The 25,448-nt window shown below is 39.8% G+C and overlaps 1 protein-coding gene across 1 annotated transcript in view; it reads left to right on the top strand.

Annotated features, from left to right (window-relative positions):
* The window catches only part of MYH15 (myosin heavy chain 15), a 100,578-nt gene that overhangs the window by 50,597 nt on the left and 24,533 nt on the right, over nt 1–25,448 (top strand). Inside the window, 4 exon segments of the mRNA XM_069069910.1 lie at nt 3,074–3,198; nt 6,575–6,690; nt 20,097–20,289; nt 20,805–21,008. Of these exon segments, the coding sequence (XP_068926011.1) occupies nt 3,074–3,198; nt 6,575–6,690; nt 20,097–20,289; nt 20,805–21,008 (638 nt within the window).

The following is a 25,448-nucleotide window of genomic DNA, read 5'->3' as shown; positions in this document are numbered from 1 at the left end:
TGTTTCTGACATTTTGGAGAAGACTTGTACACATTTTTGTGGTCCCAAAGTACTCTACTTCTTGCCAGAGAAGTTTTGAAAACAACTGGGGTCTGGGAAGGATTGGTTAAACATAAAGTATGTATGAGGGGATTCTGATAGAAAATCTTGTCAACAAGTCATGGAAAGCAGGGAAGGGAGGGGTGGCCATGCATTGCAGAATTTCAATCTTGAAAGTTTCCAGTTATGTCCTTCTTGTCACCAGAAATCACCACAGGGAAAGGGAGATATGTTAGCAATTTTCTAACCTGTTGGAATGTGAGAATCCTGGCAAAACAGAATTGGCCTGTTTCTGGAAGACGGCCGGGTCAGACAGCTGCCCAAAGCTATCAATTATGACCTGTGCCTGTGTAAAACCACCAAAATGATGGCGTTTGCTAAATATCGTGGTAGAAACTAGCCTATGGGTGTATAAAGGAAGGAGGTAAACTGAGAGCTAATGTGGTACAGTGGCAACGGCCAGAGTTTAGGATGGAGAATAGAGTGAAAACAGCAGTTTGACTAAGGGTTAGTTTGGCATATATGAGAGAGTATCAGGAGATAAGAACCCTAGTGTTTTGTGCTTGAGTGTGGAGAAAGGGGAAGGAGTCTGTTTACAATGGAGAGTATGAGAACCTCCACTCAATGAGACCAGAATGCTTGGGTTTCCAACCCAATGAATACATAGCGTGAATGTGGACAGGAAGTAGTTTGGGCAGCATTCTATGCCCTACTGCCTCCTCCCCACCTTATCCTCCATACATTGCTTCAAGTATAAGAGAGATCATGATGAGCAAGTCTGTTTATACATGAATAGTGGATTTCTGAATTCCTGATAGTATCCTCAAGGGAAGAGTGTGCCTAGAGTACTAGGTATGAATGAGTTAGCTGTAACACTTCTTTCTAGTCAAAAGACATTTGAGTGAAATGCCTGGAAGCCATATGCTTTGTGACCTTCTAGTGGCCTATGTAGTTGAAGATATTGTTAATGAAAATATGAGAAGGGAATAGAAAAACCTTTTCAAGTGATTTTCTACAGGAGAAATAGCTACACAATTGTAGAGATAGTAAGATCCTGTTCTGTCTATACTTTGTTTATTACATGCACAAAAAATCCACCTTTGACTTTGTAGAACAAAATTCAGTCTTCAAGGTTCTCTTCAAAGTGTCTGCTACCAAGATGCTAAGATCATTGACACAAGTGAAGATAAGAGGATTTTTAAATGATTATCTCTGTCAATATCAGGAGAGACATAAAATGGTGAGTTATAAGCTCACCAATGGCATTCGCCAGAGAAATGGTAGATGTCTTGTACAAGGTCCAAAACAAAGAGGAATTCCCTATGCATGACAAGGTTCTCCAGATGTTTTTGGAAGTAGATGATAATGTGCTGATTTCAATGAGCCCTTGAACACTAAAGGACTCCTTCAGTGAGATCCATGGTCACCTGAGAGCAACCTAGCCACCCACACTGAAAAATAGAGAAAAATTATAAAAATCGTATTACCCAACTATACAAATGTACAGACAACCCATTGAGTTAGCACAACATTATATACATTTTGGACGGGTGCTGCAAATGACTTCAACCCATGTGTGACCAGACAAGGCCATGAGCTGGTCTAGTTATGAGAGGAAGGAATGGATCGACAGGCCAAGTGTTGCACTGGGATCCATGTAATATGTAAAAGAACCTGAGAAAGGCCTCCAGTATGTTGGATAAATTCCCTGTGAAGGACTTAATAATGATAATAGATAGTTTTTATATAGTGCTTTAAAGTTTTGCTGTGTCCTTTACATCTGCTGTCTCATTTAGTCTTCACAACAACCCCTTGAGGGAGGTTATTATCTTCATTTTTCATATGAAGAAAAAGACTTGGGGGGGGGGGGCTAAGTCACTTGCCCAGGGTTACATAGTTAATAAATGCCTGAAGAAGGATTTGAACTCAGGTCTTTCTGATTCCCAAGTCCAGGTCTCTATCCATTATACCAACTAGCTACCTTACAGAAAAAAATATGGACAAGCTACAGAATGACAAAGAAGGCTTGAATGAGTTGTACTCCCTTCTAGTCAAAAGAGTGCGTGATAATGAGCTCATAGCTCCCTTGCAGGGTGGGGTACAGTCGGTTTAGGAATAGAAGCTGCAAATTGTCCAGGTCAGAGTCTGTCCCCAATCTGTCAATCAACAGTCAGCCCTGTTCTAGAGAGAACATATATCAGAGTATGTGACCCCAGTTAAAGCTGCTAATTACTGGACATTTAAATTGCACTTATAAAGTATTTTGCAACCTCTTTAAGATCATAGACTCTTCTTTGCCATATCCCTTATGAGGGAATTCAGCATTTTCATCATTCGTATTTTACTAAAGGATGAAACTTGGGCAAAACAATTTAAGTGATGGACACAGAGTCACCAAGCACAGGTCAGAAGGGCACAGCTGGTATTAGCCCTTGGAGTGCCACAGCCTGTGGCTAATTATCTCCTTCCAAAGTCACATTATCTTTCGGATGCCCCCTGGCTCACAATATATCTTTTATGTACTTGAGATTTTACAATCAGGCAGCTGAATTTCCGGCGATGCTGGCTGCATCACCATACTGCAAGCTTGATTCTTCCCCTTTACGTTCAGGAGAATTCTAGCAAACACAAGCTCAATGTACTTTAAATGTAGAGGGGCTGTTTGCCACTCTACTCCTATCTTAAGCATCTCTAGCTTATTCAGGTTTATGTATGGATGCAGGAAAGGACCAAATCTGCCTAAATCTACATCCTTCGTGTACTTGCAGTAACTGTGCATTCAGTGGCTGCTGAATCCTCATAATAGGAGAGCAGAGGAGCTGATGAGAGCTTCTTAGAAGATGCATATTCTCTGGCTTTAGTCCAACCTGTCTAGAAAAGCACCACTAAAAAGGAAAGGGAAGAGGAGGGAAGGGTGAAAAGGGAGGGAAATTAGTGTTACAAAGTGTCACTATATATTAGTGCCGTGTCTGTCTTAATGAAAATAAAGCTGCTCCCCATCACTAACTCGGTTTTTCTTTTTCTCTCTCTTTAGAAGAAATTTCTGATCTGACAGACCAGATTAGGGAAGGAAACAAGAACTTGTGTGAGATGGAAAAGGTCAAGAGATTGGCTGAACAGGAAAAATCAGAGGCCCAGGTGGCCCTGGAAAAAGCCGAGGTATTATCCCTGGGAAGAGCTAAAGGTTTGCACACACACACAACCAAGCAGGTCTTTCCTTCTGGCACCAGGAGCAGTGGTGCTAAGTAAGACAGCTACTGTGATGTGTGTTTCTACCTCTTTGAGTTCATGATCTAATGTAAAGTTCCCTCAAACGTAGTCATTAGGTACTTATGTGCACTGGTCAATTATTATTAATTTTTATCTAACACTGTAAACTGTGAAATGTTATATAAACACTGGGGATATTTACATTTATTTACTAATATTAATTTAAAATAGCTGATATATCACATTTTATAGTTTCCAAAGGTTGCTTTACACATTATGACATTTGACTTTCATGTCAACCCTCTGAGTTAGACAGGACTCAATGGAAAATACCCTGATGATAGGAAAGATTGAAGGCAAAAGGAGAAAGGGACAGCAGAGAATGAAATGGATAGATAGTGTTGTGGAAGCAAGAAGCATGAGTTTGTATAGACTTTGAGAGATAGTGGAGGATAGAAGGGCCTGGCTTGCTACAGTCCCTGGGGACACAACTGAACAATTGAACAACCACAAAGCAAGAAAGTAGAATGTAAAAACCCTTTGTAAAATGGAAAATGCTATTTAAATGTCAGTTACTAGGGGTGGCTAGGTGGCACAGTGAATAGAGCACTGGCCCTGAAGTCAGGATGACCTGAGTTCAAATCTGGTCTCAGACACTTAACACTTACTAGCCGTGTGACCTTGGGCAAGTCACTTAACCCCAATTGCCCTGCCTTACCCTCACCAAAAGCAAATAAATTAAAAAATAAATGTCAGTTACTAGTATGAAATTCTAGTATGAATGCTCTTCTCAGCATGCATGAGAAAGATGGAATGACTATTTACTAGATATGTTCATTGTATTATTAATAAGTTTCTTTTCCATTAAATTGTTTATTCTGTCTTGCCCTTGGAAAAAAAATACCTAGACAACTTAAAATATGTGTTTCTAAGAAGTAAATGCATTTTAAATGATACCAGACAGACCATTTGTGAGTATGACAAAAGGAAACAATCCACCAAAAAAGCATATCCTATACTGAGGATGATTGTTCCAGAGGTTTTCACCTTTAAAGTTGTTTAAGATTCCTGCCTGAGAAAGAAGTTCCACTTATTTAGTCTATGGATAGAGAATTCATTCCAGAAACATCTATTTAGTGTTGTCAACATGCGATGTAGTTACTGTGGTAGGCATTGGCAGAGATACAAAAAGGAAGAAATTAGGTTCCTTCCTTCAAAGAGCTTGGAATCCATTAGACCACTTTACAGACAAGTGGGATTGTTAGATAGTCAGTCTTGTTTTCCTTTCATCTACAAACATTCTTGAGGTCCTTTAGATTACTAGTTGTTATTTGTCCTTCCTTCTTGAAGAGGACCATGATGTCAGGGAGGCGATGCCATGACTTGCAAGTGAATTGGATTTAAGTGAGGCAGGGCTGTGCAAAGTCACCAGCCTCACTTTCTCCCCCGGAGCCATCTGGGTCCAGTGGCAAGATATAGATCAAGATGACTAGAGATGGCCCCAGATTACTAGTAGAGCACTTCTGATAATAGGAAGGACTGACCTTGATAAAATGGTGTTAGGTTGAAGGAAATAAGACAATTAAGAGACAGTCTCTTCTTTCAGGAAGGTTATAATCTGGGAGCAGCTAGGTGAAGCGATGAATAGAGCACTGGCCCTGGAGTCAGGAGGACCTGAGTTCAAATCAGGCCTCAGACTCTTGACATTTACTAGCTGTGTGACCTTGGGCAAGTCACTTAACCCCAATTGCCTCACCTCCCTCCACTGGAAAAAAAAAAAGTTATAATCTAATTAGAAGAGTTTTAACCTGGGAAAGGAGCAACTATGAAGATAATTTTATTATTTATTCTAAGGTAAGACATTTGCATTGGGAAAGAAGGTACCTGGAGAAAATACTTTGGTCCAAAAGAGTATATAGAAAATGGTGGAAATTTCATACACTATGATTAGCTGCAAGGGGAGAGTTTAGGTCAGAGGTAGCAGATCCCCTCATATAGGCTGTTCTGTTTATTGGTCTAATAAACTAAGATCCCATGCCTCTTGCTATAGATGTATTCCTTGAATCATTCCTTGAACCACTAGATGGCATTATTCTCTGCCCACATGTATTTGATTCCAATTTCAGCCATATTCATGAAAGCTTAATCAACATGGTCTCCATCAATTTGTAGAACTGGCTTATTTCTTTTTCTGAGCAAACCTTTATGAGAAACCTTATCAGAAACATTCTGAAAAACCCAAACTAAATTGTTATCCTAGGTCACCTTCTCTAGCTCTTTTATTAAACTTTTTTTCAGTGAATTCTGTGGGGTTAGAGGTTATACAGTTTCCCCTGCAGGAAATACATGGGCTCACTCTGAGGGAAACAGTCATCTAATGTTGTGTTTTTTTTTAGCTTTCTTCCCTTTGATTGAGGGGAGAGATTAGAAATCAGGGTGGTAGGAGGTGAGCATGACTAAAATTCCCAATATCTTCCCTCTATTTTTAAAATATCCACCAGTGCTTACTACAGAGCAAAATTAACATTACTGTTTCCAGAAGTGTCCTGCTCTTAAAAATAAAAGTTTTGGCATTGGAAGGGACTGGTGAGATCACCCCATTGTATTTAATGTGAAAACTGAGGTATACTAAAGTTAAGAGTCTTGGCCAAGGTCATACCACTAATTAGTAGCAGAGGAGAGAAGAAGATTTTAAACCTCCTGACTCCCTAATTCAAAACTTTTTCTACTACATTTTACTATCTCCCTCCCTCAGTCAAGCAATACATTAGTAACTCCATATTCTTGCTTCTGACATTTCTAAGAATCTATTGAATAACTTCATGAACTCCTCCTCAGAGGTTCTATGTTTGGGTTTTACCCTTCATGTATATGTCACCTAGTGCTAGGAAATTTCCTACTGTTGGATTTCTTAAAGGAACCCAAGCTTTAAGTCTCTACTATAACTAATTTTTTCTATATCTTATGACACACTGAGAATGGACATCAAGGGTTACAATGTAGACCAGACCACTAGATTACCTCTGATCTTGCTCCAATTCCTGAAAAAGGTTAGTTAAAACCCAGCATTTCCTTCCCCCCCAGGAATTCCAAAGAGTACTTTGTACTCAAACCAGTGTACAATGCAAGCTTTATGGGAGCAGGGACCATCCCTTTTCTGTATTTGTATTCTTAGCACCTATCAGAGTTTTAGAGATACAGTAAGTATTTAATAAATGTTAGCTAATTGACTGATCAATGATATGGCTCTTTCATCAAAGTAAACAAATAAATTCCTCAGTTTTGTTGTCTAAAAACAGATTCAGTTTGATGTATTTGATTTCAGGGAGTCCTGCAACGCGAAGAGAGCAAAATCCTTCATTTTCAATTTGAGGTCTTGGAGGCTAAAGTAGAACTTGAAAGGAAACTTGTAGAGAAAGAAGAAGAAATTGAAAACCTGAGGTATTTAAGCCTGATATAATGAGTGTTCATTATGTATGTCCTTCATTAGCTTTAACCAAACTGAACTCATTATGTCTTTATAACCACACTCCTCTTCTTACTCTCATTTAGCAGGTCATTGAATATACCAAGCCAGAATCTCTGACTGGCCAAAGAATCATCTCAGTTGTCTTTCCTTCATGGTATGAGTGTGTGTGTGTGTGTGTGTGTGTGTGTGTGTGTGTGTGTGTGTAGATAAGAGAGAAACAGAGAGAGAGAGAAACAGAGAGAGAGAAACAGAGAGAGAGAAGGGAGGAGGAGAAGGGAAGGAGGAGGAGAGAGGAGGAAGGAGGGAGGAGGAAGTGGAGAGGAAAGAGGAAGAGGGAGGGAAGAAGAAGGGGAGGGAGAGGGAAAGGAGGAGAGGGAGAAAGGGGAGAGAGAGAGAGAAGCAGAGATAGAGAGAAGGAGAAAGAGAGACAGAGAGAAATGGCTGACTCTGAGCCATTGCTACTAGCTTGAATGTCTGTTTTGTATGTAGTCTTCCATACATATGTATTTTGGTGCTGGTGGTAGTGGTGGTGGGAGGATGCCCTTCTCTTCGTGTGTTGTCCTCTCTGCACCCTGAGATTGTAGGGGAGTGACCATATTTGCAGTTTCCTTGAAAACTGTTCACAAGGTATATCACCTTTCTTCACCTCTAGTAGATGTTTAATAGATCAGTGATTCTCGAAGGGGGTGCTATGGCACCAGGAGTGTACCATGTGTTTCACTAGAGACTCTGTAAAATTTTGGATAGTCCAGATTTTAAAAATTATAAGCAATTTGGCTTAATATAAACTTTATTTATCTAACATATATAATATGTTACATATAGTATTCATGAAATAAGCAAAATTGGCCTGGTATTGAAGTATGGTGTATATTACAGGTATATCATCATCATCATTATATTATGTTGTACAAATATAATACATGATACAAATTGGATGCTTACTACATTAAACTTGAACTTATAAAGAACTGAACAAAATGGCTTAATTTTTTAAGAGAAGTCACACTCCTTCTCTGGGCTCTGGGCATTTTGTGTGGTGGTCCACCATCCTTGAAATGTTCTCCCTCCTTATCTTTGACTCTTTGATGCCTTAGTTTCTTCCAAGTCCCAGCTAAAGTCCTACGTTCTACAGAAAGCCGTTCCCAATCCCTCTTAGTTCTGTTGCCTTTCCTCTGATCATGTCCTATTTATTCTATATATATAGCCTGTTTATTATTATCTCCCTAATTAGATTATGAACTCATTAAGGGCAGGTACCGTCATTTATTTCTTTTTGTATCCCCAATGCTTACACAGTGCTTGGCACATAGCAGGCCAGGGGTGGGGAGGCCACATGTGACCCTCTAGGTCCTCAAGTGCAGCCCTTTGACTGAACCCAAACTTTACAGGACGAATCCCTTAATAAAAGGATTTCTTCTATAAAACTTGGACTCAGTCAAAAGACTGTACCCAAGGACCTAGAGGGCTACATGCGGCCTTGTGGCCACAGGTTTCCCACCCCTGTACTAGGCACTTAATACACGCCTGTGTCAACTGATGTGTATATTTCCCAGTTCTCCTGTGGGGATGCTCACTTAAACATTTCAATTGTTATGATTCCTCATGGGAGCAAAAATATTTCTTTCCATTTATTTATTTATTTTGTAGAATCACTGTAGTAAATGTTAGCTGGCTGATACCAACTTTAAAGGAAGAAAGAAGAATTCTTCCTGTCCTCCCTCCTCCCCGCCCCCTACCCCTGCCTTCTAGAATTCAGTTGTAGCACAGGAGGACTTTTACTTACCCTATGTACTGTTGTTCCCCAGGGACCCATTGTCTGCTTTACAGCATCTGCTTACATTGGTGTGAAGGCAGAGATTTAAGTGGCTTCTTGAATCTCTGTTGAAGCAGTATTAGCTAAGTAGTCAGGACAGTGAATTTAAAAATTGAACCAAGGAAAGAATCCACATCCCTTAGTTCTACCTATCACACATGAAGGATGTTAAATATGCCATTCTCGGTCCTTCGATTAAATGAAGAGGATAAAAAGGAGCCTAGATCAGGGAATCTCTTTACAAAGTCCTCCAAACTTTATAGATGAAAGGTAGTATTAGAAACACAAGGAATTTGTGATTATCTTTTCTATCTGCTTTGAAAGAACAGATCAAAGGGCATTTATTACATGTTTACTATGTGCCAAGCACTGGGCTAAGTGCCAGATATATAAATAGAAAGGCAAGTCAGCCCCTAATCTTAAGGAACTGCACACTTCCTAGCTGTGTGACTTTGGTCATGTCATTTAACCTCTGTTAGCCCCAGTTTCCTCATCTGTAAAATGGGGATAGTAATAACACCTACCTCCCAGAGCTATGATGAGGATCAAATGAAATAATAATTATAAAACAGTTAGCACAGGGGCTTTCATATGACAAGCAGCAGATAAATGTTCATTGTTGTTGTTGCTGTTGCCCCAAGGCCAAGGAAAAGACCCCTTTGGTCCTCAGAATGTAGTGGCAAAGCAGGTGGTAATGGTTTTTTTTAATGGTATTTCCATTAATAAAAACTAGGTTGGTTTCTGCAGTCGAATGACCTGATAATCCCTCAGTTGTCTCAATCGTTAGAACTTTCTTTTCTGTGTTTTCAGTAGTTTGGGCTGCAGCACCTGCAGAGACAGTTTCCAGGTTACATTTTCATAAGTATCACATCTGAGGACCATGGTTGTGAGAGTAGGGGTGGGAAGGAGGGCCTGGTGGTCAAAGGAGCACCTTTGTCCCCTAGACTTTTGGTCTTACCTGCCAGTTTGTAACAGCTGATATCCAGCTGGTGATGGAAATAGTGGACATAGTAAGCCCCTTTCTCACATGGGCAGGGTGGATAATCTGGGGAACATTTCCCTTCCACAGGCTTTCAGGATCCGAAAGGAGAGGGTTATTGAAAAGGTTTGACCCTCCTGGCACATGCCAGCTCCTGTTCGTCCCTCAAGGTGTTTTTTATCTCCAGCTAGACTGGCTTGACTACTTCATTGCTGGTCATTGCTCAGCAGCTGGTCTTGGTGGTAGGAACATTGAGCCTGTTCTCCATAGGGGTCATTCCCTTGGATGATGGCTTTCAGGGTCTGAGCTGGAAGCAGTGAAGGCAGTCTGAGGACAGGGACATTGCTATTCCTGGGTTACTTGGGCTTATGATATACAAACATACCTAAGGAATGCATATGTACACTTTCAATCTTTCCCTCAGTTGTCTGCTCAATTGTTAGGAAGAGAGCTTCTTCCACTGGCAGCAGAAGAAAGAAATTCAAGTCTACTGTTCAGCTGACGGATAGTTACTCCTCCTATGTTTGGAAAATATTTTTTAAAATAAAAAGGAAAAAGACACTTTTTATAAATTCAAAACCATTCAAATATATTCTGTAATTGGCTCATTTCTATAGTCCATTGACAAATGAAACTCCTACTTGGGTCAAGTTTTTAATGAGGATGTCAAACAAAATTCAGCTGTACCTTGTGCTTCAGGTTACCTATGTTCTAGTGTATGAAAACTTGAGCCTAAACAATGAACTGTAGCGAATGATTGATTTCTCCTTCTAAGGCCCTATGTCAATGTCCAAATGGACATTCTTGGTGAAAGGCAGAAAGACTAGGACTCAAGAGTTGCCCTACTTTGAGGAGGAGGAAAATAAATGCCTTCTTGTGCAGTTAAATAAAATGATTTCAGGTAGTGTCAAATGAATACCTATAAATAAACTCAGCCAAGGAAAAATGAATCCTCAGAGAGGCTGTATCTCATCAGGCACATGTGAGAGGTATGGAGCAATTTGCCAGTTATTATAATCTTTAGTGCAAAGGAAGCAGTAGATCTAAACAGCTATCTAGCAGTTTGGAGAAGAAAGTACCAAAGGCTAGGCAAGAAATGAAGAACTGAACAAAGGGGAGGCAGGAGAGTGGCGACTGAGCTGTTCAAAAGTTTTGGTCAATGATTTACTGCAGCTATAATAACAGATACATTCAGAACAGACATTGGAATGTCTTCATAGCCCGACCCCACTCTATGTGGCTGTGGGCAGTGGCCACATGGCTCTCTCTGTTCCTGGAACTCGAGGATGGCAAAGTTTATGCTATTGTCTATGAGTACATGATAACTCCTAAGTCATGGTAGGTCATGAATAGAAAGGATTTGGGAGGATTGGGCCAGATTCCAGAAGCAGATAATAAAGGTATCCCCAAAATAGGAGGGGCTTATAAGCATTAAAATCAAAGAAACCAACATCCAAGGGTAAAACAGGATAGGATGTCTAAAACTGCTTAGCAATAAATAGAACCACAGGAATTCAGTTCAAGCCACATTTATTCATGTGTGGAGCATGGTTCCAGTGGGAGAGATGCAAAGATAAATCCCTGTCCTCATGGGGTTTATTGTCATTTGGACATATATTATTTTCCTTTACTATAATACAAAATAATGTGTAAATGCATAAGAGAGAGTAAAGAAAATCTACAAAAATTCTGGGAGAGGGATAAAATCATCACTAGAGGAGTCAGCAAAGACTTCAAGAGAAAGCTGACATTTGTACCAGACCTCAGAGCAAGAGGATCAAGCTCAAACAGAAACAGGGGCCATAAATCTGTACATAAGGATTCCTTATGTACAGGGGACACATATTGACTCAGTTTTAAAATGTAATGTTATCTATGTTTTCTCATAATTTTATTTATTTTGTTAAATATTTCCCAATTACATTTTATATTTTTGATTCAGACAGTACTTGGGAGTGTTACAGGCAGCCTGTGGGGCATGTGTGTGACACCTCTGATTTAGGGGATTTGTAGGCTATAAAGGCATCCCAAGCATAGGGAACAGCATGAGCAAAGGCAGAGAAGTGGGAAAGTGCATAAAGGATGACAAGCAATTCAGTTAAGCTGAAGTATATTTTATATGGAGTAAATGAGTTTGAGTGAAGGCTGAAAAGTAGGTTGCCAGATTCTGGAGGACCTCAAATACCAAGCTAAGAGTTTGAACTTTTCTCAATAGGCCACAAGGGAGTGCTTTCTTAGAGGTTCTTTAGAAGTGATATGTGACCGGTCAGAGCAGGGAGTCTGTGGCCTCAAGACCACATGTGGCCATCTAGGTCCTTGGGTGAAGCCTTTTGACTGAGTCCAAGTTTTACAGAACAAATCCTTTTATTAAAGGGATTTGTTCTGTGAAGTTTGGACTCAATCAAAGGGCCACACTTGAGGACCTTGAGGGCCACATATGGCCTCAAGGCCTCAGATTCCCCACTCCAGGACCAGTTCTATACCTCAGGATGCCTAGATTCTTTTTTTTTTTTTAAAGCAATCAGGGTTAAGTAACTTGCTCAAGGTTACACGGCCAGTTATCCCAACACTGGAGCCGGTGCTCTTACTTGCTGTGCTACCTGGCCGCCCCCTGGATGCCTAGATTCTTAAGGCTGAAAGTGCCTTTCCTCACCCAGACCTCTTTCTCCATGGACATCTCAGAATTGTTTAATTTCTTCTAACAGTTATTTTTATAAGCATGTGTATAAACTTTTGAATTCTTAAAATAATATTTATTTATTCCATTTCTGTGGAATGTGGAAGGTTTTTTTTTTAAAGAAAATGTCACATAGTAATTTCTTATCATGTCCCAAACCTGTTTTTTAAAAACAATAAAATCAAAGCAGGAAAAAGAAGAAAGGGATTTCAAAAGTTGTCTCTCCAACCCCAACCTGAGTAGTCATTCCCTCAGAATCATCTCTGACAAGTGGTCATTCAGCCTTTGCTTGAAGTGACAGGCAGCCATGCAGTAATAGGGAACCCACTACTTCCCAAAGCAATCCATCCAACTTTTGAACTATTCCGATGACCAGGGGTGTGATTTCCTTAAATCCAGCTAAAATCTGTCTCTACAGATGCCACCATTTGCTCATATTTCCAGGTCAAATAGAACAAACCTAATATTTCTTCCAGATAATAGACCTTCAAATACTAGAATATAGCTAGTATGATCTTTCCTCCCCCCCCCAAAAAAAAACTTCTCTTCCCCATACTACTAAACATCCCTAGTTCTTAGGATTGTAGAAGCAATCTTTGGGGTCATTGAGAATGAGATCTTTCTTTCTCATCATGACAGTTCTTTGAACCAATCCTCAGCTCCTCCAGTCCCTTCACCATCCTGAAAGCATGTGGCCCAGCTTGCTAGTGTTCTTCCCCAAGCACAGCACCCATAACACATAGTACTCTCTATTTGTGCAGTCCAACAGGCACATCATTTTCCTTATTCTCAATGCTATACTTTTCCTTCGTGCATTCTGAGGTTGTGTGAGCTTTCTGCTAACTCATACCTTTGACTCATACTAAGCTTACAGCTGACCAAGACCCTAGATCTTTTTCACACAAAGTGATATAAATTCATATACTTAGGTTAAAAAAAAAAGAGATATTACTAGACATTTATCTTACTAAATTTTACCTTAATAGATTTAGTCCATTGGTCAAACTTGGATCTTGATTCTTTCGTCCAACATGTTAACTCTCCTTTGTAACATCTACAAATGTGATCATCATGATAGCTAACATTGGAATTCAAGCTAACGCTAAAGCAAAGTGCTTTACCTATATCATCTCATTTGATCATCACAACCCTGCTATTGTCTCCATTTTACAGAAGAGGAAACTGATGTTGAGAGGTTGTGACTTGATAGGCATGCTACCTATTCCTTCTCCGAATTATTGATGAAATTGCTCCCCAAACCCAAGGACATATCTCTGGGGCACTCCTCTGGAGCTCCTCCTCCAAACTGACATCTACTAATTATTAGTATTGGACTCTTTAGGTCTAATCCAAGACATGCAACAGTATTAAGTATGTACTAGGTACTCTTCTTACAAGTACCTAATACTATACCTAGTGGTAGCTGCTAGATTCTGGGATACAGTGATAAAATGAAATGTAGTCTTTACCCCAAAGGAGCTTATGTTCTGCAGGGGTGATTCAACATGTAAATATAACTACTTACATGATCATTTAAGGGGTAATTTGATCTGGTCATTCAAATGAGTCTACCTAATGACTATTACTCTAGAATATTTGTTTCAGTATTGTCTAAGAATATCATGGGAGACGAACACATTTTAGTAAGGCACTTGACAACGTCTATGACATTTTCCTGATCTACCAGTCCAAATCCTATCCAAAAGGGGGTGGAGGGATGACCTGTTCTTAATGAAGCCATACTGTTTCTGAGCTGTTGTTACTTTTTTACATAAGTAGTCATGAACTATGCCTTCAATATTATATCATTTTTCCAGGAACCAAAGTCAAGCTCTCTAGTCTATAGTTTGCAAACTCTACCTTCTTCCCTTTTCTGAAAATTGGAATGACTTGCCCATCTCCAATCCTGTATCACTTCTCCTGTTCACCACAGTTTTTAAAAAATGAAAGACAGTGGTTAATCAGTCATATGTGTCTGTTCTTTCTGTTCCCTGGGGTATAGTTTGTCCAAGCCTAGTGATTTGAGAACCATAATCCTGAGACAATTTTCTATTTCAGTTTCAGCTGCCTCTATACTTATCTCATCTGGAAACCTAATGGTGATGGTAATGTTGGCTAGCTGGTTGGGTGGTAAGTGTATAGGTAGAGACACTTCTATGACACCCTAACGCAGGGAATTTCAACCTTTTCTTAGTGGGGAACTGCATATGATTTCCTGAAATTTTATGATCTTTGTCATTGATGTCTAGTTACTGCTAATAGTAATAGTTACTGCTGACTGAATTCTCCTTTCTCCTAAGAACCTCTGCTAGTCTCACAGAAGGGGGTGTGGTCTTAATAGTCTGCTTAGAGATCAATCAGTTAAATCTTAGACATCTATCAGAAGACAGAGGAAAAATTTATCTGTTAGGAAGCCCCAGCTACTAACACATGAATGTAGTTGACTTAACTTGTTAATTAGATGAATGATGGGTCTTCTGCAAACACCAGTCACATCCTTCAAATCCTAACTAAACCGAACTAAATCAAATCAAGGGAAAATAGAAATTGCATTTTTGGTTGAGAACTATGCTCCGTGTGTGATATATTAATAGCAGAGGCCCAAAGGGATAACATTTAGTAGGGCCTAGCTGGTTAAAAAGATGAGTTCAGACTACTTTATCTGGTTTAAGTTTTAATGTTGAGTTGTTAAATAATTGTGTTCATTTTGATGTGATGGCTGTTTACTTTTATTTTTTCATTTGGTGTTGGATTGGCCCCATATTCATTTATTTTCCCCCCTCTAGTTGTGGGACCACTTCAGGTAAAGGAACTTTCTATCTTTCCACAAGTTTATGAAACTTGTACAGTTCTTACTGTACTGGGTCATGTGATGGGGAATAGATGAAGTAGATTTTTTTAAAAGACTTTTTTTCTATGAGGACTTTAGATATGTCCTGAAACAACCACCACCGAAATAATAGCTAGTGTTTATACAGTGCTTTAAAGTTTGCAAAGTGCTTGGTACTCAGCTTATCAGCACCCTCTGCTCCCTGGGACTCCTCTGAATAGGGGGTGGATTAGAAAACTCCCTCCCAAACTCTGACTTAAGGAGGATCTCCAGGTCAGGCACCTCTTCATTTCCCATTTAATTTTACTTCTTTGGACTTTTTCATCATGCCTTTGAACTGTGTACCCCCACCCAGCCCCTTTCACTTTTCAGCTTTCTTCGGTTGTTGTCTTCCCCCAGTGAACTGTAAGCTCCTTGAGGGGAGGCATTGTCTTTCTTTTTTGCATTTGTATTCCCAGTACTGCACAGTACCTGGCTCATAGTAGGTGTTTCATAAACGTTTATTGACAGCACAGCACCTGGCACATAGTAGGTGCTTCATAAATGTTTATTGACTAACTGGCTGATTTGACAAATGTGATTTCATTTTATCTTTACAAGGACCCTGGGAGGTAGATGCTAACAAAGACCAAGCATAGCCCAAAGAACCCAATGACCATTCCATGATCGATAACTACTCCATCATCTCTTCTGTTTGTAGTCCTTTTCCAGGAAGTTCTTCTACTTCTCTAAAGTTGCAAACATGACAGAAGCATTGTGGGTCCAAATGAAGATGCCCAGTTGTGACTTGGAATCCTTCTCTTTTGCCTTATACTTTTTTTTTTTGGCAGAGAATGGCTCCATTCATCCCATTGCTAAGCAACAAGAGTTGAGCTCATCTTTAAAATCTTTAACTGCCACTTTGGTTCTTACCAGATTTTATTAGTTAATTAATTCACAAAGGTTTCTTAAAATGAAATCAGACAAATTAGAGAGAATAAGACCAATATTCTTCAAATCTAGAGATGTAATAGTGCTAGGAGGAATTAACTTTAAATTAATGTTTGATCAGTTAAATGCTTGTGTTCATTTTGATAAAATAGAGATTTCTTTTTATTTTTTTTTCCATTTGATGTTAGATTTGACCACATTTCATTTATCTTTTTCTCCTCCTCTAGTAGTGGGTATATACAGGTAGAGGGACTTTCTGGCAAACCATTCTTGGCCATGGAAAGTGTCATTTGCCTATGAAATGAAAGCTTCCTCAAGGACATTTTTTTGGTTTTATTTTGTTTTTTTTTTAAATTAATTTATTTACTTTTAGTTTTCAACATTCATTTCCACAAGATTTTGAGTTACAAATTTTCTCCTCATCTCTTCCCTACTTCCCACTCCCAAGATGGCAAGCATACTGAATACCCCTTCCCCAGTCTGCCCTCTTTTATATCTCCTTATTCCCCACCCCTTTACTTTCTTGTAAAGAAAGATGTATTTCTATACCCCACTGCCTCTATATCTTATTTACAGGTTGCATGCTAAAACAATTTTTAACCTTTACTTTTAAAACTTTGAGTTCCAGATTCTCTCCCTTCTTCCCTCCTCACCCACCCCCACTGGGAAGACAAGGAATTCAATATAGGTTATATATGTGTAGTTGCGCAAAACATTTCCATAGTAGCCATATTGTGAAAGACTAACTATATTTCCCTCCATCTTACCCCACCCCCCATTTCTATTTTCTCCTTTGACCCTGTCCCTTTTCAAAAGTGTTTGCTACTGACTACCCTTTCCCCCAATATGCCCTTCCTTCTATCACATCCCCTCTTATCCCCTTCTACCCTACTTTCCTGTAGGGTAAGATACCCAATTGAATGTGTATGTTATTCCCTCCTTAAGCCAAATCCAATGAGAATAAGATTGATTCATTCCCTTTTACCTCCCTGATCTTCCCCTCCATTGTAATAGCTTTCTCTTGCCTCTTTTACATGAGATAATTTATCCTCTTCTATCTCTTCCTTTCTCCTCCCAATATATTCCTCTCTCACCTCTTAATTTCATTTATTGGATATCATCCCTTCATATTCAACTCATCCTGTATCTCTGTCTACATATATATGTACACACATATACACATACATATATACACACTCAAGGACATTTCTTAAGGTTTATTGAATCTATATATAAGGTATTGATTGGCATGGCTATATTCACACTGTCAAAGATGAAGAATGGCTTCTGAAACACTTGTCTGTGGTAGATTTTTATAAAACTTTAAAAGAAATTAAATCTCTCTACTTTTAACTTACAAGTGAGCATGATCGCAAAACTAAGCACGACTATTTGTTCTCTTGACAATGGAAAGTTTGAGCAGAATATATTCCCATATAGAGGATTTTGACTCAAGGTTGTTAAATGAATGACTCTTAAAAGAAGTAGCTTTGAAGGAAATGTTCTGGTGCTGTAAAAACACCACTTGGTTTTTCCAACGTAAGAGCTTTAGAATTCATGTTAAGTTCACCCACCTGTATCTGTCTGCATCACAGTGCTCCCACCCTTATTCCTTATCTTTGTCTGACACTTCGAAGAAAAGGAACTGGAGGTGGGGGAGGATTGTGGAAAGAAATATTGAAATATTTGAAAGAAAAGAAGTACAGATGAAAAAGAAATATTCACCCAGTGCAGTGGATCAAGAAGGTAGTAATGCATCTGTACAAACAATGATGTTACCATGTTCTGATTCTAACCTCTGCTTCTCACAACAGTTGACGTGTCTATGTAAGGTGTGTAAAGTACTTTTTAGTCTTTGGAATAATCCTGTGAGATAGATTCTATCATTCCCCCTTCATTTTACAGATGAGGAAACTGAGGTTCAGAGAGGTTTAGTGTCCTGCCGATGGTCACACAGCTAAGAAATGTCTATTGTGAGATTTGAACTCAGGTCTTCTGGAATGCAAACCCTATCTTCATGATGCCTCATTGCCTGTAGTCAGAGACAGTGGGGTCTCCATCTCATTTGCCCTCTGTCCTATCACTACTCAGATATGTTGGGGATGAGCTATATCCATTCTCTCTCCATCCCTCAGTTCCTCCTGTGTCTATGAAAGAGGTCTTTGTTCTTAATGGGTTTACTTTATTAAACATAATTAAGTCGTCCTAATTCAAATTCCTAGTAATTTTTTTTCTGACCCAGCACCTGATATTTTTTTTCCTGTTTATGCTGCTGAACTCTTTGAGAGGAAAATGAAGACTCCTTTTGTTCTTCTTAAGCTCTGCCCCATTCATAGAACTTGCTAATGAGCAGTGCACAGTGAAGAGCCTGCACCTTTACAGGTTTACTGCTGGGCAGCTAACAGGATGCTTTCATCCTTTGCAAATGAAATTGCTGCAAAGACTGTGTGGCTGCAAAGAAACCCTGCAGCCTCTCAGATATGATGCTCTTATGGACTGGTGATTTCATTCATGTGGATAACTCCCTCCACCCATTCACAAGGGTTCCCTCTGTGCCTTCTCCTCCTGTATAATTTCTGCCAATGTTTTCCCATAGATGCTCCATAAAAGTTCTACTCAGCATACCAGAAGGCTTCCTCTGGGTTTTTCACCTCTCGGGGTTCCCATTGTATCACTTAGGCTATCTATCTAGTCGTTGACACTTGTGTGTGACTGGCTCACCTATTTTTCAGATCATATATTGGAGTTTCCTAAAATCATCTCTGATTTTGGATTTCTCAACTAATCCTTTGGTGTGTTCTTTCCTGTTCTACTTTAATATAGTTAGTCAAGCATTTGTAAAGCTCTTACTATATACCAGGCACTAGAGATACAATCCTACACAAAGAAAGAAAAGAACACAGTCCCTTGCCTTAAAGGAGTTCATATTCCAATGGCTACCATCAACTATGTTTCACAAGGAGAAAGAACAAAGTTTGAACAATTTCTTCTTCATTCTCTTTCCCTTGCCATTTGAATGGACTCTGGGAATTTTATTCTGTTGCCTAATCATTGACACAGCCTCTTGAGAACATTTCAAGACAAACATGCAATCCAGAGCTCTTCTTGGATGACATTTCAAGGGAGAAAACATATTGGTGATGACTGGATGGATGTTCCATATCAACTTTTTGCAGAGAAGGGCAACAGATGTAGGAGTTAACCTTTTGGTCTATGAGTTGTCCTGAGTTTATAATGTAATACCCCATGTACAGAACTATTTTTTCCTACAAAAAAAGTTAGATTTTTTTACAAGTTACTCCATTGTCTTCAGCTCATAATTTCACAAAACTGATGGCTGCCAAGCATAAAATCTAAAGAGATGCAGGGGTATCTCTTCATTGCAGATCATGGGCAGATTTCAAGACAGGGAAGCAGCTTTGAATGTATGAAAGGATGTCTCTATGCAGAGCTGACCCCAGGGTATAAAGAATTGGAGTGATTGTTTGCCCTAGGCCTCTTGTCAGGAGGACAAAACTAAGATGTATAGAAGCTGTATTCAATTCAGTTAGATTCAACAAATATTAAGCACCTATTGTGGATAGAGAAAATTGTTTTTTATGCTTTAAATACTCTAGTATATTGTTATGGAAAGTTAACTTTTTATTTAAGACTTGATTGTCATCTTAAGAGCAGAGATCATGACTTATTTATCTTTAAATATCCTGTTTTGGGGACTGGAAGAAATTCATAGAATGTCAGAAGTGAGATGGACCTTAGAGTGCAATGCCTTCATTTACAGAGAAGAGAGCTGATGTCCACAGAAGTTGTGACTTGACGAAAGTATCACATCCAGTCAAGTGACAGGATCAGGATTCTAATCTAAGCCTTCTTGTTCCAAATCAAATGCTTTTCCTACTACAATAAAGTCTATCGAATGCTGGTTGAATAAACTAGGGATGTACATCCATTCACTAGCCTAATATGTCAATCTCATGGTTTTTTTTAAAGCAAAAAGATTCCAGACCCAATTCTGTTAGCTCAGAAAATAGGGACCCCAAATTCTTCTTGTTGCTTAAATCACTGTGGACTCAGCAGGTAATCCTTCTTAATCAAACACACACTCACACACACACATTTATCTTCTGGCTGTCATCTGAAAACTAGGAGAGACCAGCAGCGTACCATTGATTCTCTGCAATCGACTTTGGATTTGGAAGCTAAGAGCCAAGCTGAGGCCTCTCTGCTAAAGAAGAGGATGGAAGGGGACCTCAGTGAGATAGAGGTACAGCTCAGCAATGCTAACCGACAGACCTCAGCAGCCTCCAAATCTCTGTATACCCTACAGATGCAAATCAAGGTATTTCCATATTCTTCCCCAGGAAATTAAATAATTCTATTTATAGAGGAACAGCCTAAGGGATGGAAAATCCTCATTATCCTCAACATCCTATACCAAGATCCATTCCTGTGACTATAGATATAGAGCCAGAAAGGATCTTTGAGCCCATCCTGCCCAATATTTTACAGATGAGGAACCTGAGACCTGTAGAAGTTAAGAAACTTGGCCCAAGGTCACCCAAGTATCTTGTTGTGGGGATTTGAACTGAGGTCCTTTGGCTCCAAATCCAAGGTTCTTTCCATTGACCATCCTGCCTCCTCTCTTGAATAATTATTAGCCAGTAATAGCTCTTTAAATGCCCTAATGCTCTCTCTCTTCTCTCCCTCTTTCTCTCTCCCCCTCTCTCCCTCCCTCCCTCTTTTTCTCCCTCCTTCTCTCTCTCTCTCTCTCCCTCTCTCTCTCTCTCTCTCCCCCTTTCTCCCTCTCTCTCTCCCTCCTTTCCTCCCTCCCATTTCTTTTTTCCTTTGTTACAGAACCTACAAGTGCAGTTAGATGAAACTACACACAAGAATGAAAGTCTGAAAGAGAAGGTATTGGTGACTGAGAGGCAACATGCTATCCTGCAGTCCGAATTTGATGAGTTACGGTCTTTGCAGGAGCAGACAGAGCGTGGACGGAGACTGGCTGAACAAGAGCTTCTGGAAGCCACTGAAAAACTGAATGTGCTGCACACTCAGGTGAGGACAATGAGGATGCTTTTTACTGTCTGGCCTCTCCCTTGTCAGAGGGACATTGAGAAGCAGGAGTGTGTCTAGAGGAAATTAAAGGATGTGGAAAGCATGTCATGTGTAGGACCATTGAAGGATCTGGGAATCTCTAAGTTGAAAATGAGAAAATTAAGAAGAGACACAATCATGATCTTTAATATTCAAAAAGCTATCATACTGAATAGAAATTAGATTTATTCTGCATGGATCCAGAAGGGAGAACAAGGACAAAGGGCTAGAAGTTGCAAGGAGACAGGTTTCAATTTAATAAAAGAAGGAATTTTCTCAAAATGTGGACCATCTCAAAAAGCAATAAGTTTCTTGTCTCTGGAAGTAGTCAAGCGAAAGCTGGATAAGCATCGACAGGGACATAAGAGGGTTTCTTCATTGTGTGGGAGGTGAGACTAGATACAGTGATAATACAAAGCATTTGCATACTCTAGGCAACTTCTAAAATTATTCTCCACTGTGTTACTGACTGGAAGACCTTTCTTCACCATGATACATATATTGATTCCTCACAAAATAGATGCCTAGAGATCTCAAAGAAAGGCTTTTTTCCAACATATAAAATGTCATATCCTTGGCAGCTACTAGGTTGTCTAACCCTAGTCTGAGCTCTGGCTAATTGTCTTTGAAAGTGCCTTCTAACTTTTAATTCCTCCAGGTGGGGCCTAGGGATAGCTGGGTTTCAGAGTTTATAGCAAAATGTATTTCAATCCTGGAAAACTTTGGGCATGAGATGAAGGTGGTCATGGTGGTTCACTACTACAATGAAGAAGAGGAGGTGATGCTTTCTCCCAGGATGCTGAGTAACAAAGTAGTCTGGGGTGGCCAGGTGGCTTAGCAAGTAAGAGCACTGGCTCCAGTGTTGGGATGACCTGGGGATCAAATCTGGGGATCAAATCAGATACTCAGCACCACACCCAGAAATAACTGGCTGTGTAACCTTGAGCAAGTTACTTAACACCGATTGCTTAAAATAAAAACAAAGTAGTCCAGCTAATAAATTCCAGTAAGTGGGCAATGGAGGAACAATATTCCGTTGCTCAGTAACTGGAATTTGTTCCAGTTAAAGAAAACTTCTTCTGTCCAGGGTAATTTTGGAAGCTGTCCAACTTGGAGGAGAAGCATAGTATGATGAAAAAAGTTCTGGGTTTGGAGTTATAGAGCATGACTTCAAATCTTGGCTTTGCTAATTACTTAATGTATGACCTTGCCAAAGTGACTCAATCCATAGGGCCTTAGTTTCTTCACTTTTAAAAGGTAGAGAAGGTGGACTATGTGATCTCTATAGTCTCTGTTAGTTCTAAATCCCATGATCTGGGTTAAAAATTGATTGAGCCAAGGATAAGATCTGCCGAGAAGGATGGATTAGAGAATCCATGGTCTTTGTTTTATCCTGCAACATCTTTTGCCTGGGCCCAGAATAGCCCTATTGTATGAGGGGACTTCCCTACTACTTCCACTAATAAAGAGTTTCTATCACCTCAGAACTGTGTCCTGCTGGAGGGATGGGTCCCTGTGTGTTAGCCTAAACAGAAAGGTACCTCTTTGCCATGTGAGACCTTTGTAGCTCACCTTTCATTCTAGGATCTCCCTAGTCATCCATATTCTGTTTGGTTCCAATCAGTCCATATACATGAGATTATAATGGACTTACTAGATGGGTATATAGATATGCCCTGGTTTAATAAATTCAAGGTGCGAACATTTAGAGAGGCAGCTTGATATGGTAGAGGAAGGGCAGACCTTGGAAACTAGGGCACCATGGCTCAAGTCCTAAGTTCTGACACAGTACCAGCTGTGTGACAATGGACAAGTCATGACTCTTTTTTTGTTTGTTTTAAATTCATTTTTATTTTTATTCTGAACTGCAAACACCATATGAAATGACCATTTGAATATGCATAGCAGAGTAGAAAGAGAGGACTGTACATACAACTGTAGGTCCCAGACTATTCTCTATGAATGTAAATTATAGAGCATTTGCTAATTTATATTGGGGGAATAAGTTTCCATACTGGGAGTTCTCTAACATTGACAAAATCTCAGATAAAAAACAAAAATGCAGGGGTGGCTAGGTGGCTCAGTGAATAGAGCACTGGCCTTGTAGTCAGGAGGACCTGAGTTCAAATCTGGTGTCAGACACTTGACACACTTTACTAGCCGTGTGACTTAGGGCAAGTCACTTAACCCCAATTGCCTTCCCAAAAGCAAAAAAAAAAAAAAGAAAATTTAGATTTGCAAAAAAAGGTATGGCTATTTAAAAAAAAATTATTTTCTCATTGGAAAGATTCCTATAGTTACTCATTTTGCAAAGTAAATTTCTCTACTGGCCCTGGAACACAGTATCTTTGTCTATAAAAGGAAGAGGTTAAATTATGTTTCTCTAAGGTTGCTTCTAGCTCTAATGTTTGATGGTTCTGTGAAAATGCCCTTCATTTTATACACAACTTTTCAGAAACATACTTGTCGTATAAAATGACATACCTGTCATTTGGTCTGGATCTGTGAATGCATTGGTGGAGAGAATGCTCTGGTGAGGAAATTCCTACTGCCAATACAGATCTGTAATTATTCTGCAATTCATAGTCAGAAATTTGCCCAAGGCACTGAGAGATTAAGTCAAACAATCAGCCAGTTAAAATTCATTAAGCACCTGCCATGTGCCAGCTCTAAGCACTTAGTGTAAGTTATTTTTCCAGGGTCACATGATTGGTGGGGGTCAGAGATGGGCCTTGAACCGAGATCATCCCGACTCCAAGGCACTCTCTATCCATCATGTTGTGCTGACTCTAAAGTGAGGTATATAAGTAGCATCTTGAAAATATATACCTATAACTACAACTCACCTCCTACTGGACATGCCTATAGAAAAGGGAACCAAGGAGGGGACATGACCTTGGAAATAATGAGATTAGGACTATATTGTGAACAAGTATCAAGGAAAACAGACTTATTGTCAATGAATCTTTTTATGGAAGAAGCAGGGGACTAGCCATAAGGCTAGAACAGATCTTTTCTATTTCTGAGCTTTAATCCTGGGTGCAAGGCTTGTATCCTAGAAAGAAAGGTGCAAGAAGGTGTTAGGGGAGAATTAATGAAATGATAATGGGTGAGAAATTGCCATATGAAGTCTTTATGTACAAGACACTCTCTTTGATCTAGGCATCATCACACCCTTAGTAGAGTTGTGCTCATAAATACAGGCTAAAAATTAGCAGCTATAAGACCTTTGATCTACTGTGTTGGAGCCATTGGAAGAAAGGCAGAGTTCAGCCTTGTAATGGAGATTGCCAGTAGGGAATCAGCTAGAGAATGAACAGGACAGAAGTCTTTGTGTACCACTTAGCAGTGGGGAAGAGACAGGGAGAAATTGGGGTAGGGGATAGGAGTGGTAAGGGAGAAAGAATACAAAGGAAAGACAGGAAACTCTTTCTTCTTTCCTAAGTGGCCCAAATGGTGACTGAAGTTTTCCCCAGACTCTGTGAGGTTTCTCTACTTGACCCCAACTTCTGATCTGAGGGCAATGACTCCTTACCACATCAAGGAGCAGTGGGCACGCTACCAAATTCCCAAGCATGGAGAAGACAAAATACATTTTCTAGGGTGTTTACACTTTCTGCGAATGATGGAAGACATCACTTTGCACTGATCCAGACCACATCTTTTGCTACTTCATAGCTGAGATGAGACATATACATAAGGATAATGTGTACTTTGTGTGTATGGGGGGTGGAGGTCTCTAATGTGAATTCTTTGAGTTTACGCCTATTTAGAAAAATAACCTAGGGAATCAAAATAGGGGACCTTGGCCCCTGCCCACCCCACCCACCTTCCCAGACATATATAGCAGGAATTCTGATCCCTGGGGCAAATTCAGTTGGTAGAATACAACTCCCTCTTTCTCCAAGTCAGGAGCAATCCTCTTGGGGGGAGCGGTGACCATTCTTTTCCCCCTCCCAAACAAATCTGACCTTAACCTCTGAGGCTAAACTGATATATGGGAACATCATGGTACAATGGAAGGAGCACAGGGTCAAGATTCAGAAGCCTCAGGTTCACCTCTCACCTCTGATATTTACTACATGACATTTTCCTGGCAGAGGACTATGAAATTCTGGAGTGATGGACAATATGTTCATGGTGGGGAGGAAGCATGCAGTTGGATGTTATTACCCCGGGACAAAGCACCAGTTGTCCTTTCCTAGTTATCTATTCATCTACCTTCCTCATTGCTATTTGGATTTTGACACTGAAATGAACTAACTAATTGTGGGATTCTATGTAGGATATTTTCAAGCAATTATAAGATGATTATTTGCTTTCCTTCCTTCTTTCCTTCCTTCCTTTCTTCCTTCCTTCCTTCCTTCCTTCCTTCCTTCCTTCCTTCCTTCCTTCCTTCCT

The sequence above is a fragment of the Petaurus breviceps genome, unplaced genomic scaffold (assembly GCF_028583685.1).
Source record: "Petaurus breviceps papuanus isolate PSGF00001 unplaced genomic scaffold, PetGlider_PUasm1.0 90792, whole genome shotgun sequence".
Classification (NCBI taxonomy): domain Eukaryota; kingdom Metazoa; phylum Chordata; class Mammalia; order Diprotodontia; family Petauridae; genus Petaurus; species Petaurus breviceps.
The sequence above is the reverse complement of the archived record's forward strand: the minus strand, read 5'-3'. Positions and strand labels throughout refer to the sequence as shown.